Source organism: Oryx dammah, unplaced genomic scaffold, assembly GCF_014754425.2.
Source record: "Oryx dammah isolate SB20612 unplaced genomic scaffold, SCBI_Odam_1.1 HiC_scaffold_29, whole genome shotgun sequence".
Lineage (NCBI taxonomy): Eukaryota > Metazoa > Chordata > Mammalia > Artiodactyla > Bovidae > Oryx > Oryx dammah.
The window spans coordinates 115,334,872-115,353,624 of record NW_024070213.1 but is presented as its reverse complement, the minus strand read 5'-3'; the positions used below and the strand labels follow the sequence as shown (position 1 = coordinate 115,353,624).

The 18,753-nt window shown below is 44.7% G+C and overlaps 1 protein-coding gene across 1 annotated transcript in view; it reads left to right on the top strand.

Annotated features, from left to right (window-relative positions):
* TPH2 (tryptophan hydroxylase 2) overlaps nt 1-18,753 on the top strand; it is a 101,111-nt gene that overhangs the window by 8,225 nt on the left and 74,133 nt on the right. The window contains exon 5 of the mRNA XM_040233875.1: nt 3,317-3,384. Coding sequence (XP_040089809.1) covers nt 3,317-3,384 — 68 coding nt within the window. The remainder of the gene's footprint in view (nt 1-3,316; nt 3,385-18,753) is intronic.

The window sequence follows — 18,753 nt, the reverse complement described above, 5'->3', positions numbered from 1 at the left end:
TTTAAAATTATTATTTGATGAAGATAGATAAAAGTTTCTAAGGAATTTTTGTGCCTGGGAATAATTTCAGTCCCAAGGCAGGGATTATTATGTTAGGATCACGTTCTTGTGCTGAGATGGCTCACAAGGGGCTTGGAATATGAGTCATGCTGCTGAGGTTCTCAAGAAAGGGTTAAATATGTAGGTGAGTCCATCTCAAACATTTAAGGACATACACATCACATAGATCTTTTCAAAATGCAAGTGGAGGTCCTGAGATTCTGCCTTTCTAGGGAGCTCCCAGTTGAGGCGTACACTGGAGGTCTGGGGACCACACTTTGAATAGCAAGGATCTAGCCTGCGAGGGTCTTTCACAGTGGGATTCAAGGTCCCCTGCATAAGGCTCTCATTAACCATGCAGTACCTGGGGGCTCATCTGAAGCCTACTGAATCAGAGCTTCCAGGGATGGGCCCTGGAATCTGCCTTTAAGTGGATTTCCCAGAGAGTCCAGTGAGCTCTACAGTTTGAGAACTAGTGTCCTAGCTTGGCGATTCTCGAGCTTTCCGTTTAGATAATCTCTGGGAAATTAGAAAATATACTAATGCCAGCATCGCGTCTCAATGTGCTTACATCAAAACCTCTGGGAATGTGTCAAGGTTTGGAGTATTATTTAAGCCTTGGCAAATTATTCCAGTATTCTGCCAGGGCTGACCGATTTGGGATAGCTATGCTTGCCAGTGTACATTCAGCTGAGCACTTTTGGGTGCTGGTTGGGTCTTCAGTTCCCCTTGATTTAAATTGAGAGAGGAAGGGTCATGTCTAGCAGGTACTCTCTAAGTGCTTGTGTTGCCAGATTTAGCAAATACAAGTATAGGATGCCTGGTTACATTTTCATTTTGTCACGCGAGCATATGTTCCTCGGTTCTTTGTCTCGTCACAACAAAGATTTGGAGTGACGGACATTAAAGCCCCCTCGGGGTGTCACAGCTCTCAGGTCTTGGGTAGACCATGTTATAGCTCTCAGGTCTCGAATGGACCATGTTATAGCTCTTAGACAAATCAGTGTTACAGCCCAGTGTTACAGCTCTATTTTATTTAGAAGATAGCAGGAAAACCCATCTTCGAGGCGTGAGGGCACGTCGATCTAAAGACACGAGGAGAAGAGCACCCCAGCGTGCAGGAGAGAAAGAGAGCTAACTTTGGCTCCTCTATTTATATGTTTCTCTCTCCCTGGGCCTGTCCTATGTAAATTGGGCCAGCCAGGAGTGTTGTTTGTTTTACCTGAGGTCCTCACTCCAGTCCTCGGACCTTCTTTTGTTCTATTTTTGCAGGCTTTTCCCTTCCTTGTCTTTTAGCCACCGCCATTTTGGACTCCTTTACCCTATTCTACCTACCTAGCGATTTCATATAAACAATAACATTTTTTTAGTATAAGTAATGTCCCAAATATTGCCTGAGTGTCTTATATTTTATCTGGTAACCTTATCTCTGGCATCAGTTTGGAATGGATGGCCAAGGAATTCTGTATCTCTGTAATCGCTAGTGTAGCTAGCATCTCTGTTCTATTTTGCCAGTCCATGCACATTTCAATGCTGAAATTTCTGGTTAGCCCATAACACTTGTGTAATTACTACCACGCTATGCTGATGAGCCTTGATGAGTAGTAAATCACTCTCTTCTGTGCCTGGTAAAGGTGCAGGTGTTTGCCAAGGAGATAGTCAAGATTCTTTGGGAAGCCCAGCAGATTACGATGCTGTTACCATGGTATCTGGTTTGGCAGGAATCAGGGAACAGATGCTCAGATTTTCACAAAACTCTTTTCCTTTCGTTGCGGCCTGTTTTCTCTTTGAGCATTAAGGGTGCTTGAAATTCTTCAGTTTCACCATCCCAGGTTGCTGGGGGTGACTAGTGAGTGTTGAAATCCGCACTTTCTACCTCTGTGGCATAAGACCTTTTTCTTAGGTCACAGACCCATTTGTAAAGGTGGTCACAAATTTTGTAACTGTAATCACAAATTTTGTATATAGACATTTGAAGGCTCCTTCAGCCTGCTTTTGAACTCCAGTTTAAAGACCTCTAATTCACAGCAAAAAAGAGAGTGCTAGCCTTGAGGGTGGGCGCACTTCCCTCCTGCAGGGCCTTCGGGTGACCTCAGGGCACTCACTGTCTCCCTCTGTTACTGACCTTTTGTCATTGCTGAGAGAAAGGCTCTTGGGAGTGGACCTTCTTTGTTTCCGTTTGGCATTCAGTCCTGTGAAGATTTCTGACCTCAAGGCCAGTTCTCCTTCAGCCGGAAGAGAGAGCAAAATGAGCTAAGGTTCGCCTTGAACGTGTCTGAGTGGATGCCGATTGGGCAGAGGTGGCTCAGGCCTTTGTGGGCCTGTCCTGGTTCTCCTCCCGGAGCTCTTCTTGCCCGACCTTCTTTCCCAGGGGGGCCCTCGCATCTTGGGCTTCCTTCAGGGTTCCAGGGCTTGCAGAGGTAAGAAGTTGAATTGAAACCATACCATCTGGGCTTCCAGCTGTTTGAAGAAACACCCCTGGGAAGAAGCGATTGTCTGAAAGTACCTGAAAGAAAGGGAAATTGAAAGTCTGTTGACAAGAGGAGAGACTCTTGAGTAAACCAGGAAGTCCTCTTAGAAGGATTCCGCTTGATAGGAGAATGACAGACAGGATGGTTAATTTCCCAAGAGCATGATGATGGGTGAAATCTTGAACTTGGCTGAAAACTAGTCAGAATTATAGGAACTCAGAAGGAAATGGAGCTAGCTTGCTATCCTGTGTCTGGATCCCTTGTAATCGATTTTGCATTATGTGGCTATACTCATAACCTACAGCAAAACCTCTTTAATTCATCCTAATTTGGGATTTTGATGATTATTCTGAGCGATAGAATTTTAATGCATGAACATTTACTGGTTATTTGCACAAAGCAATTAAATTTAGGTTAACTCACTGAATAGCCATGTTAAAGGGATCTGTTTTATTGAACAGATAAGATTAATTTGTAATTAAGATCAGTTACATGTAAATGATACTTAAAAACCAAAGGATATTGTTCACAATATCAATTTGCTTAACTAAGCCATTCTGCCGACTTACAGCAAGGTTAACTTTAGTCTGAATTCCCACGCGTCCCAAATTAGGATAGCCCAAATTTAATGAGGTTTTACTGTAAGTACAGTTTGCTTCTGCCTGTGTCATTAAGGTGGTCATCCAAGGGGAAAAATTACATTTGAATTGGACATTCAATAAACATCACAGCAATTTTCTTTTAGGCCTTCTGCAACTAACTTTTTTGGCAGTCTGTTAAATAACCTCATCTCTTTTCTGTTTAAGGGATTTAAAGACAATGTCTATCGACAGAGAAGGAAGTATTTTGTGGATGTAGCCATGGGTTACAAATAGTAAGTACCTGTGTGACCCTTTCCTGTGACTTGTTGCTGGCGGGTTAGGTAAAACACACGCTGGGCTAAACAGAAGATCTGTCTTCTTGTCCGTTTTAACTTTTGCAGAAAGCGGACATCAACCATTTTATACACTCACCAACTCTGTAGGCTTTAGATGCCAACACAGATGTTTGACATGCAGATATAATTGCAAAATAATGTGTGCTGTGGGCCAAAAGCCAAGTGCTACATTTTCACCATGGTACTCAGAGCTCAGCTAAGGCAAGGAGCCATTTCTGTACACTCTGCAGGGCCTGGGAAATGTGTTTTAATTTTACTCTTGACTTGACTTTTTAGTAACTCCCTTCCATGTTCAGCTTCCTCAGTGAAAGAGGATCCTACAAGAATGACGAAAAGGCTCATGTAAGCAGCCATCCCAGGAGAGATGTGGTTGTTTTGTAGGAAAAGGAAACTTCCTATAAACTGGAGGCTTTAAAAAAAATTATTTATTCTTTGGCTGCACGAGGTCCTAGTTGCGGCACTCAGGATCTTCCTTCTTGGCAGCGGTGTGCGGACCGGGGCTCTTTAGTTGTGGTATGTGGGATCTACTTCCCTGACCAGGGATCAAACCCAGGCTCTCTGCTGTGGGATCACAGAGTCTTAGTCACTGGAGCACCAGGGAAGTCCCTAAACTGGAAGAGTTTCTTCCCCAGTCGGGGATTAGGCTTGAGGTAAAACTGGAGAGCCTCGGGACTGGGCCAAGTGGTGGTGGCAGGCGGTTTGTGACTGGCAACGGTGAGTGGCCGCGGCCGCAGGCCACGCCTGGAAAGACGGAGCGGACGCCAGGCCTCTCTCTCTTCCGCTCACACTAACACAGATCTCGCACAGACCATCACAGCGCTGTCGCTGCTTTCCTTTGCTGTTCGATCAGCTACATGAATCTTCTGAAGAGAACACACTGTAAATCCATACCTGGTAGGAAAGTGTCTTTCTTCCTCTCATTGAGACTGGTGAGAGGCTTGACCGTTGTGTTGACATTCCGTGTGTTCTAGAGGGCACCCGTGTTTCCTTTTTTTTTATTTAAAGGCATCTGACTCACAGGTCCTTAGAGCGAAGTGAGCTGATTCCCCCTCACCTGTGGCGGGCGGGCCTGTGCTCGTTTCTAACCTCCTCTGATGCTTTGCATGCTCTTCCCTCCCTCCTCCCAAGCCCTGGCACCCCTCACTCTGTCTTATAAGCATGAAAAACGGGGACTCTTCGGCACGCTTTTCCGTGTGTGTCTCCTCTCGTCCTGACTCCTCTGTTTCAAGCGTTCTTGACCCTCTTTAGACAACGGTGACTTTCTGTCACCTCACAGCGGCAGCATGCTCGCGGCTTACCCCGGCCCGGGCCTGGCCCCACGGCCCTTGCACCCTCAGCGCCGTCACTGTGAGCTCCATCTCCCAGGGTGCCCAGTCAGGGTGCCCAGTGAGGACTCTGACGGGCCACGTGTACCTTTTCACATCAGGCCCCGGTAGATGGCCACGACCTTAATATTGGCCCCCTTGGTTCACAGACCCTCCCTGTGAAATCTGGTCATGTCTGCATAGACAGAGGGTAGGCAGGACAGGCCTTTGGGCGCGAGCTGCCCAGGACATGGTAAAAGCTCAGTTCTTGGCAGAGACTTTTTCTTTAGATAAAGCAGATAGACAAAAATGTATTTAATACACAGATGCTCAATGGAATGTATTATATATATAAGAACAATATGTATGTATGTATGTATGTGTGTGTGTGTATATGTATATATATAAAGGATTTTGTCAGCATAGGGATCAAGTGTGTGTGTGCGTACTGAGTCATGTCTGACTCTTTGTGGCCCCATGGATTGCAGCCCACCAGGCTCTTCTGTCTCTGGAGTGGGTTACCATTTCCTTCTCCAGGGGATATTCTCAACCCAGGGATTGAACCCACAGCTCCTGCAGCGTCTCCTGCACTGGCAGGTGGGTTCTTTACCACTGAGCCACCAAGGAACCCTGTAGTTATGATCAAGGGACTACCTTAAATATTAGTTGTTTCTTCTTGTGGAGCCCAGAAATTGGACCAAGACAGGCTTATAATATAGAGACACTAGTTGAAACTGGTATACATGAGTCCACCCGTTTCAAGGAGCACTGATGATGGGTAGTTATATGGTTTTAAAGAAAGCATATTTGTCTGGAGAGGAGTGGAAAAGAGCATATAGTTATAATGATGAAGGGTGAGGCCCTCAAAGTGTTAACAAGAGCTTGCAGTTGCCATTTCCCATTAGCTAAAGCATGAAATTGAGGCCTGGTGTCTCCAGAAAATGAAAATAAAAACTGGAGGTTGGACGTGGTGGAGGTTTTATACAAAGGAGGGCTGCATGCAGGTAGAGCAGTCCAGGACCTGGTTCCTGTTTGGAGGGGACTGACTCCTAGTAACCGAATGTTCAGGAGGCTGAGATAGGCAGGGCACTGCCTCTTCATCATTAGCTAGACAGAAACCACTCTTCCTGCGGTCCTGATGCCAGGGAGGTCAGATTACACTAGTCAGTGGATACAGCGTCAAAGCAAAGGGTGTTTGGATGAGAGTTTGGAATGCAGGGGCCTCGTAACCCTCTCCCCCTGGACACTGCTGACCACAAAGAATAAGAAAGTGGTTCAAAGCTGGAGTTTTGGAGTCAGACACGGTGGAGTTGGAGTTCTAGGCTCCCTGCTCCCTAGCTGGTGAGCGCCTCAGGCCCTCCTTCTGGGAAGTGTGTCTGACAGGAGGCCCCGTCTCGGGGCTGTAAGGGCTACGAGAGAGTGTGTACGCTGTGCTGAGCACGAAGGTGGCACGCGGTTTGTGATCATCGGTGTCAGTCACTGCTTTTACATCCACCCCCTCCCTTTCCTCAGGCTGGCTTCTGCTTCCTTTGATCTACTGGCTCATTCTTTAGCCATCTTAATAGCACCATTTATGCACCATCTTAGGAAATAGTATAGCTTGAACATCCTGAGAAGCAATGCTTGAAAGAAAATCTCTCCAGTTTCTCATTTAAAAGGCTGCTCCCAGCCTGATAACACTTCATGCTGAACAGCCTCCCTCTTTATGGAGAAATTTCATAGAAAACAGTCATATTCCCATTTGGGTATGTGGGGGAAGCTGCCAAGATGCTGAGAAAGACCACCCGTTGCCTCAGGTGCTTCTTGTACGTGGATCGTGTGAGGGGAGTGCCTGCTGGGAGTGGTGGGAAGCGCAAGCCTAGGACTTGAGGGAGGTGGAGAGAAAAGGTCGTTGCTTAATGCCCTTCCTGTTGCCATCATGTGGCTTCTCTGACTGTGACTTTGAGGATGGCTATGGGCTAGCTGTTATGCACGTGCGTGCATTGTGCAAGCTCATGCGCTGCTGCTGGTGGGTTGGGGTACAAGTTCTTACAATTCCCAAGAGGGCCTGAGCCATGGTCTCCAGTGTGCCATGCGGTAAGGAAGGTTTCCTTTTGCTTTAACAGAAAAAAAAAAAAAAAAAAAGACGCAATTTCTAATTGCAATATGTATTTTCTAGTTTGGCTTTCCAAGTGAGCAAAGGGGAAAGATGTCAATACAATAATTACTTAAGTTGGCTTGAGTGGCTTCCGGCAGCATGCTGTGACTGCATTTTTCCAAACCGAAGCTTGGAACCACTAGCCTGAGGAGCCAGATTATTTGAAATTGGGGTGGTCCTGAAAAAATTCAGCAAGTGAGGTTTCTGCAAATATAATTTGGTAATAATAAAATTAGGGACTATTTGAACATGGGGAAAATAATTCCGTTCCCTGTCGATAGTTCGTTCAGGCTTTATAGACACTGAGAAGGTCAGAAATATAGATGGAGATGGAGCACAGATATTTTATGGTGTCGTAGCAATTGGCAGGATGGAGTCTGAGGTGTCAAAAGATGAAGAGAAGGAGAAGAAGCGAAATACAGAATAAGGTATATTGAAGCCACAGCCAAGAAGCCCTCTGGGGAATCTGTGTTGAATACCATATTTTCTATGATAGTCCTGAAAGGATAAAGCAGGGGGAAAGAATCAACACAAGCAGAGAGAAATGAAAAAATTCCACCCGATGATGGAAAAACAGCAGGCTCAAAGTCTGTGTTGCCATGAGACGTAAGGCGGAAAGGGAGTGTGGCCGCGCGGCATGCTGAGAGCTGTGCAAAGGGGCCACTCAGGGGGTTTCTGATCGGCAGAGCTGCCGGGCAACAGTACTGATTACCTGGAGGTCTGCTGCAGACATGCCTGAACGGTAGGCCGCGAGGGTCTGGAGGGCCTGATTGCCTGGCCAGTAACAGCAGAGGAAGCCTTCATCAGTGCAAATGTCACTCTCCATAGCCGACCTGAGATGGCAGGCGGTGGATGGTGAAGGAATACACTGTTTCTGAAATCATCTGTGAGACACCCTGTCCCCCAAACCCTGATCTCTCCCACCCAAATAAAAAAACCCTGGCATAAACGGAAAAAGAAACCTCCTGCTGAGATAATGTTCACATTACATGGACATGCATTTCAGAGGAAATGGAAGTGCGTGGCGGGGCGGCGAGGGGGCGCGGGGTGGGGGGTGGCAGATGGTATGTGGAGGAAGAGAAAATTTTGACTTTGGTGCTGGGGCTGTCAGGTCTGAAACTCTTCAGTTCAGTTTGTGTCATCGGCACCTTCATGTTTAACCCTGGTGTTTAGCTGCTACGTGTCTGTAGGCTTTCGGACTGTTACACTGTGGGGAAGAGAAGTCAGTAATATATGTATTTAATTGACTAGATATAAACACATCTTTCTTTGGAAGCTATTTTAATGATTATTCCTCAACAATAGGCATGTCTATTTAATTATAATTTTGGTGGGGGGGAGCTGTGCTTTTTTCAATCCATCTTATTCTCTTGGAAAAGAGGCCCTGAGCTCTGACTTTAATCATGCCACTCCTGTTTGCTTTAATTTAATATGACTGTGATTGTGCTTTGTTGTGAATGTACTTTCTTTTGGTTGAAATTGAGGAGGTATATGATTTTTTTGGGCTCCAAAATCACTGCAGATGGTGACTGCAGCCATGAAATTAAAAGATGCTTACTCCCTGGAAGGAAAGTTATGACCAACCTAGATGGCATATTCAAAAGCAGAGACATTACTTTGCCTACAAAAGTCTGACTAGTCAAGGCTATGGTTTTTCCAGTGGTCATGTATGGATGTGAAAGTTGGACTGTGAAGAAAGCTGAGTGTCGAAGAATTGATGCTTTTGAACTGTGGTGTTGGAGAAGACTCTTGAGAGTCCCTTGGACTGCAAGGAGATCCAACCAGTCCATCCTACAGGAGATCAGTCCTGGGTGTTCTTTGGAAGGAATGATGCTAAAGCTGAAACTCCAGTACTTTGGCCACCTCATGCGAAGAGCTGACTCATTGGAAAAGACTCTGATGCTGGGAGGGATTGGGGGCAAGAGGAGAAGGGGACGACAGAGGATGAGATGTCTGGATGGCATCACTGACTCGATGGACGTGAGTCTGGGTGAACTCCGGGAGTTGGTGATGACAGGGAGGCCTGGCGTGCTGCAATTCATGGGGTCGCAAAGAGTCGGACACGACTGAGCGACTGAACTGAACTGAACTGAGGAATCTCATGTTCTTCTCATGGGGCTGTTTCCTCTTTGATTTTCTTTTCTCTTTTTTAAGTCCATGGAAACTGAAATGTAAACAGGCAAATGCAAATGTCAATAGATAAGGTAAACAATAGAGTTTCAACATATCAGAATTTGCTTAAAGTTGAAAATTCCATAATTTGCCAAGAAAACTCTGATTTTAAATACAGGAGTCCAAGTGACCCCCTTACGTCACTCAGCCTCCATTTTCTCACCTGTAAAATGAAGATGATAGTATTTCTTCTATCTCTCCCCCAGGAGTGTTTCAAAGATTAAATGAAATCAATGGAGCACTGCTGCACTTTGAACTTTACTATTACCTTTAGCAAACAACAGTGAAAGAGTCTAGGCCAGAAAGCTCTGGGACTCGCTTTGACCCCTGACCTCTGGCAGGGCCTTGGTTGCTTTCTTCAGTTTCTCTGTTGATCTGAGAGGCAGTGTGTGGGGTTGGCTAAGGGTGCAGGAATTGGAGCTGGACTGCCTGGGTGAATTCCAGCTTTGCCACTTACCAGCTGAGTGACCCCTGCAAACTGTTTGTTTTCTGGGCCTCAGTTTCTGTATCTGTGAAATGGAGATAACGCTACCTCTGCTCTGTGGGATTGCTGTAAGGAGGAAATGAGCTAATACGTCAGCAGCACTCTGAGAGTTGCACAGGAACTGCGATATACGTATTTGCTGATATTGGTACGGTGTTTTTCTCACTTCAGTCCATCTCTCTCTTTTGTCTGCCCTCATGACCTAAATCTTTTTATTACACTTTGGTGAACACCGTTCTTCATTCCCCTTGGCCAACACTTACTTCAAGCCCTGACTTCTGTCAGATTTTTATACAGTTTTATTCATTGCTGAGTAACAACCCCCAACTTGGACAGCTTTAAACAGCAAAGTTATTATCTCACGAAGTTTCTGAGGAACAAGGGTTAAGAGCAGCTCGCTTGGGTGGATCTGGAGTAGGACGTCTCGTGATGCTCTGGTTGATCAGGGAGGCAGTCACCTGAAGGCTGGACCGGGGCTGAGAGGCCTTGCTCCCAGTATGGTCGCTCACATGGCTGTTGGCCGGAGGCCACAGTTTCTTGCAACATGGGCCTCTTCAACGCGCTGCCTGAGAGTCCTCCGGATATGGTAGCTGGCTTTGTCCAAGTCAAGTTTCCAAAGGAGACCGAGGCAGAATCTACCATGCTTTTAATAACTCGGCCTCGGAAGTGACTCACCAGTACTCCTAATGCATTCTATTGGCTTCAGAGCCCAACTTTGATACACTGTGAGAGGGGACTACAGACTCATGGTGCCAGGGGGGGGGGGCTCATTGGCTACTGTCTTGGAGGTTGGCTACCAAATACATGTAACTAGTGTTTACCTTCATTTCTTCCAGACCCTCCCTAACTGTGGCTCAGTGAGTGTGACTGTATTATCTGCAGAACTAATTGTTGTGAGAGCAGAGGCAGCATGGTGTGGCGAAGCACGTGACCAAATGCACAGGCTTTGGTGCTAAACAGAACTGGGTTTGAATTCCTGTTCCATCACTTATAAGCTCTGTGGCCATGAGCACTGACCTATTCTAGTCTCAGAGCCCATGTCTCAAAATGGGCGCAGTGTCCGCCTTGTATCTTTGGGAGGATTGTCAGTGCTTCAGGGCTCAGATGCTGACTGGTACAAGCTGGGGGTTGATTCTATGATAGATATGATTATTATTATCATGTGCTGCGTAGCTGATGGTTCCTTGATTCCATGTAATCATCTGTTAAGCCTTAAACTGAACAAAGTACCTTAAAGAATGAATGAATTAGGGTTAGGGAATTTCAGGCCCCATAATAGACTGGGTTAAAGAAGCTTAAAAAGAAAATGTGTGTGGTGTGTATATATCTGTGTGTGTGTACACTATAGTGTCCTGTAACTCATGCACACAGCTTGCTTCTTCAGTCTGAAAAATTGACTCTCTGCAATACCTTTGCAGGCCAGTGGGTCTCAGCTAAGGTCAGAGGGAGCAGATAGGGGCTAGGCTATGTTGGACTCATTTCTGAATAACTGATGGTGATAGAAATGTTCACCAAAGTTGGACTTCTCAGCTGTAATGCACAGGGGGTTTTAGCTTCCTTTTGTTAAATTCCTGCCATCTGCTGGACATGGTATTAATTAAACATGTTGCTTATGGTCTTCCAGTAAACTCTCAATGAGCCTTTGAGATAGGTATGCGATCTCATTTTGAAGATAAGGAAACTGAAGCTCAGAGACATCAGGAAACGTACTGGAGGTGACAGAGCTGATAGTATCACCTGGATAAGCACCCATGGTTGATGCTTTAATTTCTCTGAAGTTGAGTAGTAAATGGGAAAGTAGAATGAAAACAAATATTTGTAATCCTAGGTTTGTTTCCCAGATGACCAGAATAGTTTCTGAAAAAGACCACTTTCAAGTGTGCCTCTCTTATAGAATCTAAATGTCTTTCTTTCAAGAAGGCACATCTTCTCCTTCTCTTTGGTCTGGAAGTGGCTGTAGCATTTCCCTTGAGATAAGTTGAATATAATAGTGACAGAAGTAAGCGACTTGGCCTTTTGAAAAGTCATTCTTCTCTTTACAGAATTCTCAGATGTTTGAAATGCACAGTTCTTGTGTGTACTTAATACACTTCAGACTTTATGAAGCCAGGACTTTGACCGGCCCTGTCTGACTGCAAGGCCATGCTGTCTCTCCTGGGTGCCTGGGACATCTATCTGGCTCTGGCATGGCAGAGCCATATCCTTGCCCCCCGAGCAGTGACTTCACTCTCTCTCAGGCCCTGAGCTCCTCTCCTCCTGCCCGGAGCCTGACCCTTGGGGTATATATAACGGCTGGAAATAAACATGGCTGGGTTGAGGCTTGAAAAACAATTGCCAGGGATTTGTCCCTCTCTGGCTTTTTCTAGTTGCTAGACTATTTCTTGATTTTTTTGATTTACAGATTTGCACCTTTTGTGATTCATCTGCTCAAAGTGTAAGTACACAGCTAAACAGAGATCCTAAAACAAAATAGCCCCAAATGGGAACTAGCATATTTGAAAAGTGCAATCACCCAGCCCAGCAGGCTCATTAAATTTGGGTGAGCTTGTGAATATTCTATTCGGCACCACCAGAGGGAGAAAGAGAATGCTTTCATTCAACATGGAACTATGATGACTCTAAGCTCCTCTTCCTATCAAAATAGAGACGGGCATTTTCTTACCACCTTCCTTCCTCCCACCCACAGCCCCAAATACCACGAGTCGTCAAGATAAAGCACCCTGGGACTAAGGTTCAGCGATGCAGTGTGCATTCCAAGCTGTTGTGCTCAGTGGCTCAGTTGTTTCTGACTCTGCAGCCCCCTGGACTGTAGCCTACTGGCTCCTCTGTCCACGGGATTCTCTAGGCAAGAATATTGGAGTGGGCTGCCATTTCCTCCTCCAGGTGATCTTCCCAACCTAGGGATAGAACGCATGTTTCTAAAGATGGTGAATAGATACATAATTGTGGACTGGGTTTTCCTTGGAATAAACATGTTGGATTTCCAAGCCAGCATCTCACCTCTTAGGAGGTCTTAGTTTTCCCTTTGCCAGATGATTCATCAGGAGTCAGCCAAAGGCTTGATCAGAGACAAAAGCTCTTCCCGGTCTCTTACCCAGTACTGTGCATTTTGGGGTTTACCTGGTCATAGGTAGCTTCGATGATTCAGCTTATGTTTGAGCTGGAGAATTGCTGATGCTCAGTTGTTCCTAGGAGGCATTTGCAATTATTGCAACTTGCAGAAAAATAACTGGGGTGGCTCCACCTTTCCACCTTTCTAGAAATTTCAGTTGACCTTAGCATTTCTCATTTCATGTGAGAAGAGCCATGATTTATGGACCCTGCATGGTTTCAGAATACAGCTTAAAGGATTGCATTACTAACAGGACTCGTGAGTGCCAAGTTACCTATTTTTAGATAGCCAAATCTTAATTGGAAATGTAACAAATAGAAGGTGGAGCAAGAAGGAAAGAGAAAAGTTATGCTTTCTTAACAGAAAAAAAACTTAACGGGGGTTGCAACTTTTTTTCCTTCACAACATTTTTCTCATCAGTTTCATTGGCAGATGGCCACCTGGATGAATTATGGGGTCTATGGTGATGGGGGACCGGGTTTTAATTTTTCCCCCTCTCTGCCCGTTTGAGAAGAGGCACCTGAGAAGGCAAATATGTTTTCTCCCTGACTGAGCTAATTTTATCCCATTCCATTATCCTCCATTGATTTGCTTTCCCAGCTTTTGAATGAAACTGAGATGTATGTGGCTGTTTGGGTACTTTGTGACTCCTGCATAAACACCAGTTGTTGATGCTTTAATTTCTTTGAAATGGAGCGGTAAATTGAAAAGTAGAACAAAACCAAATATTTGTCGTAATGGGGTCATTTCCCAGATGACTTGAATAGTTTCTGAGGAAGGTCACATAACAGATTTCAAGAGTCTCTCTGTCTTGGAGAATCTAAATATTTTTTTTATTTCTGCCGAAGAGGCAATGCTTTTTGTTGTCTTAAAAAATATCTGCATAGCCGCTTCTATTTGACATGGGTGGTATCACACACAAGTTGAAAACAAAAGCAACAGAATTAAATAACATGGGTTTTTAAAAAGTTATACTCTGTATAGAGTTCTCAGTATATTTTAAATGCACAACTCTTGTATGTATTTAAAAGACATCAGGCTTTATGGAGAATCATTTTCATGCCAAATGTTTCTCTCTACCTGAAGTTCAAATCAATGGCTGAAAGGAAGGGAGCCTGAGGATTCCTAAGAAAGACAAAAGGGAAAATTGATTTGGAAAAGTTTTCTCTGTTCCAGTTTTGGGGCTTGGTGGGTTTTTCAGGTGTGTGTCAATGCTTTAGTAGGATGCTGTCTGGTTATAGCACGGCTCCCACAGCTGGGGAAGAGGAACACAGTGCCACCAGGGTGACTTACTGAGAGGACCTCTGCACCAAACTCTAACATCGTTCATGGGGAGTGAGGTGTGAGTGCTTTTACTTTGAAATGATTTCCACAAACATGAAGGATTAAAATTACTTCCTCAAGTGCTGTCTGAGAGGTGAATGGATTTATAAGGAAGAACGTGGTTTTTCATCTCCAGACCTATTTCCAACCCTGCAGGGAAGTGATGAAATCTTTTCCATTTCTATATACCCGGAGGAAGTGAATCAACTATATTGAGTACCTTTAGATACTAGGCGTTGGCCCTGGAGCTTTGCAAAGATGTCCCATTTCATACTCTGTGTTGTGTGGTTGTATTTCTTCCCTCAGTTTCAAAAGAGGAAACAGAGGCCAGGCTCAGTGCTAGGTAGTCTAGACTTTGCACTGAGGCATGTTGGTTTAGAGTGGGGTCTCCAGAGCTGCTGCTTCTGAATCCCAGCATCTGCTATGCCACTTACTGTTTGATCTTGGCTAGATTACTATGTCTGTGAGCCTTAACCTCCTTAACTATAAACAGTCATTTAATCACTGTATAAGGGCAGTGGTACAGAAGAAAATCCATGTCATGTGCTATGAGATTATTGTTATTATTACAGTTAAGTGGACGTTGGACAAATGGATGCTGCTATTGGGCCTATGAGCAGTAGGGTGACTGCATTCCGTCATCTCCTCCTGAAAGAGGCAGGTTGGGGCCCAGCAGTCAGCAACATTTGGTCCCTGTTGATCAAGATGCAGGATACAGGGGATTGAACTTGCGGTTCTGGGAGACCCTAGCCTGAGTCTCTTCATCCTAAAATTGACCTGAGATTGTTGGCTGCTCTTAACTTTTAGCTCTTTTCTGGACTACATTCTCTGAGTTCCCCCTTCCCTGTGTATGTTGATCCTGTATCAGTGGATGTTAGACCCACTGTTGAGGCTGTTGATATTTAATTTCATGGTAGTTTTGACAGAAGAAAATCACTCCTCTAGAATGTGGTGAGGGCTTTCTGCAAGGTAAGAAAATGGTGGGAAACCCTATCCTGGGGTGCACGGGACAAATAAAAACATAATTTCCAGGAGTTAAATCTCTCTCCTTGAGGCTCCCTAGGTGTGGTAGTTTATTTTCATTATGTCTCTTGTACAGGCAGCACCAGTATTAACAATGTGAGCAAAACACACTAACGTTTTTGTTTGCTACCATCTGAAAGTTCCTTAGGGCCTATAGACTCATTTACGAAAATTTATGTGTGCAAAACTCATTTGCAAAAGCAAATAAAATATGTGATCATAAATGCTCTTTACCTGACTGGCCTAGGGGACTTGCTGAAAATGAGTTTGTGCCTTTACAGTTTTCTCTCTGGTGTAGTTTAGCAGTCCCCACCCGCCCACCTCCTCATCAAATGAACCCCTCATCGAGCCACTTAAGGTCAGATGACTTGAATGGTTGCAAATCTTGGTATAACTCAAGATTTAAGTCACTATACTGATCTGTGAGTTTCCTTTTTGAAAAATATAATTTAATCATCATGCCTGTGGCATTGAAAATATCTTTGGAAGTTCATTCATTAAGATACCTAGCCAACTTTGACAACCTGGGGGGTGGGGATGGGGTAGGAGATGGGAGGGAAATTCACGAGGGAGGGGACATGTATATACCTGTGGCTGATTCATACTGATGTGTGGCAGAAACCAACACAATATTGTAAAGCAATTAAAAATAGATTTTAAAAAAAGATGTCTAGCCACGGAAACATCTCTGTATTTAGTTATGTCCCTTTGGGCTTCCCTGGGGGCTCAGGTGGTAAAGCGTCTGCCTGCAATGCAGGAGACCTGGGTTCGATCCCTGGGTCAGGAAGATCCCCTGGAGAAGGCAATGGCAACCCACTCTAGTACTCTTGCCTGGAGAATCCCAAGAACTGAGGAGCCCAGTAGGCTACAGTTCATGGGGTTGCAAAGAGTCAGACATGACTGAACGACTTCACTTCACTTTGGGTTTGCACAGGCTGCTTTCTTTCCCGGTGAAGATTTTGGCTACAAGTGTGAGGGGTGACAATGCCTAGGAAACCCACGTGAGAAAACTAGAAAAGTGAAACCTCTGCCTGTAAAGTAAGCAGGACATAAAATTAATCGGAAGTTTCCAGAAAATGCATAGAAATCTCAAAGTCTTTGGAGCTGCTTTTTCCATAGCAATTAAAATACATGAGACAGGGATGAGGTAAGACAAAGATTTGTCTGCCAGACTTTTGGATAAAAACTCTACTTTTTTTCAACCGTTAAATGTGTGGCTTGTTTTATTCTGATTGATTGATTTACCTATTAACAAATATTATTTATTGAACACCAGTCTGTTCCAGGCTTTGTTCTGGGGGTGGACAAGGCTATAAAAATGAACAAAGCAAACAAAAGTCCCTATCTTCAAGGAATACCCATGGTAATGGGGCATAGATTGAGCAGGATAATAATTTGGATATTTTACTTGTTTGTAAATAATTTGGATATTTTACTTGTTTTCCCCCTGAGTACTACTGATAGTAATTTATCATAAAGTTATTGAGTGTCTTTTGAAGGATGATTTTATCAAATTCAAGAGCCATAGACTTTTCTCACTGACTCTTAAAAATCAGTAGATAAAAATGGCATTTGCCTTCTGGTTAAACTTTAATGGACTTTATCTACTTTACTGAGAATTTCTTTCTTTTTTTTCTTATTTATAGCAACATTTTTTTTTTCCCAGTCTCAAAGACATGAGCCATCCTCTTGTGGAACATTTATAGACTATACGGTTGTACTCTGGTGACACCGGGCTGCGGGTGATGCTGTTCGTGAAGGTGGTGTCAGCCAGCATAGTATTAGGTGCCGTGACTGCCCCTGGCTGCGGGGGAGAGTCATCCAGCGCTGATTTCTACATGTTGGTGTGTCACCTAGTTGTAGCAGTATGACAAATGCCGGGCAATATTAACAAGTGTTGAAAATAATGAGTATTTCCCTTTTTAAATATTGTACGCTGTGTCCAGCTCTCTGTGACCCCATGGACTCCAGTCTTCTCTGCCCTTCACTATCTCTTTCAATTTCTCCTTTCACTATCTCCACTCTCACTGGATCCTTCACTCTCTCCCAGAGTTTGTTCAAACTCACGTCCATTGAGTCGATGATGCCGTCCAATCATCTCATCCTCTGTCACCTGCCTCTCTGTTGTCCCCTTCTCCTCCCGCCCTCAATCTTTCCTAGCATCAGGGTCTTTTCCACTCACTCAGTCGGCTCTTTGCATCACATGGCCAAAGTGTTGGAGCTTCAGCATCAGTCCTTTCAATGAATATTCAGAGTTGATTTCCTTTAGGATGGACTGGTTTGATCTCCTTGCTGTCCAAGGGATTCTGAAGGGACTTCTCTAGCACCACAGTTCAAAAGCATCAGTTCTTTGGTCCTCAGCCTTCTTTATGATCCAACTCTCACATCCGTACATGACTACTGGAAAAACCATAGCTTTGAATATATGGACATTTGTCAGAAAAGTGATCTCTGCTTTTTAAAATTACATTAGATCAAAATCAAGATTATTCTTAGAATAATGTTGGAATCATGTCAGTCTCACTTTGCCATATTCTTACATGCTCTGGATGAGAAGGAGAGAAGGTGAATTACAGATAGCTCCCTGGGAATGAGGCAGAATTCAGGGTATGCCTAGTGAGAAGCTCAGCACACACGTCTTGATTCGAGGAGGCGCAGAAACCTCATGCCTTCCTGTTCCGATAATCTTTCTCCAAAGGCTTTGACCAACCCCTCAGAGGAGCTGTTAATTGCTAATGAGTTGCAAAATTTATGGATTTTGACATGTCACCTCTTCTCATTCCCCTTCAGCAGTCCCAGGTGGAAGTGTCCGTCACAAGAGAAATGCCTAAGATGGGAAATGAGAGGAAAGATGAGGCAGAGATGAAAGGGGTGGTGCTTGAGCAAGTGAGGCATCCCCTGCCACGAGGAATGTGTAATGAAATAAAATAGAAAATGAGTCCATCTCTGTTTCTGTTAATACCAGATTCACCCATCCCCCCGTAAACAATTCTCAGTTTCTCTTCTGCTCTGTTAGTCCTTGCCACAGAGGAAATCCATCTGTTTCCCAAGAATACAGCCTGCATCATGATTCAGCCAACCTTGCCATCTTGATGTGAAGACTCTCAGTTGCAGCCTGTCACATCTTCCTCCACTGAGTAGGGGAACTGCTTCTTGACCCCAGAGTTCCTCTAAAGATAACACAGTTTCTCTCTGCCAGAGGAACTGCATCTCCTATTGGGAATTTTAGCAGCAGGGACTCCAGGAGGTAGCCAGGCTGGACCACCATAATCAAATGTTTTCCAATCCCCCCCCCCCAAAATATACATATGTATAAGAAAAGGAGCTTGCTGTTGGACCTGGTAGAGGAGATCAGACAAATAGTTAAAACAAAAGCTTATTCATCTGGCTGTAGGGAGAACTTCCGTAACTTCAGCCTCAGTGGGGGTCGATGTTCCTGGATTTCAGTGTAAAAGTGTGGTTGTTAAGCAGCATTGTTTTAACAAGCTCAGGACTTACAGAGAATAACCCTGTGCGTATGTGCTAAGTCGCTTCAGTTGTGTCTGACTCTGTAACCCTATGGGCTGGAGTTCAGGCCCCGCTGTCCATGGGATTCTCCAGGCAAGGATACTGGAGGTTGTCGTGCCTGCCTCCAGGGGATCTTCCTGACCCAGGCATCGAACCTACGTTTCTTATGCCTTCTGCACTGGCAGGTGGTTCTCTACCATTAACGCCACCTGGGAAACCCTAGCTCTATCTGTACCTGCCTCCA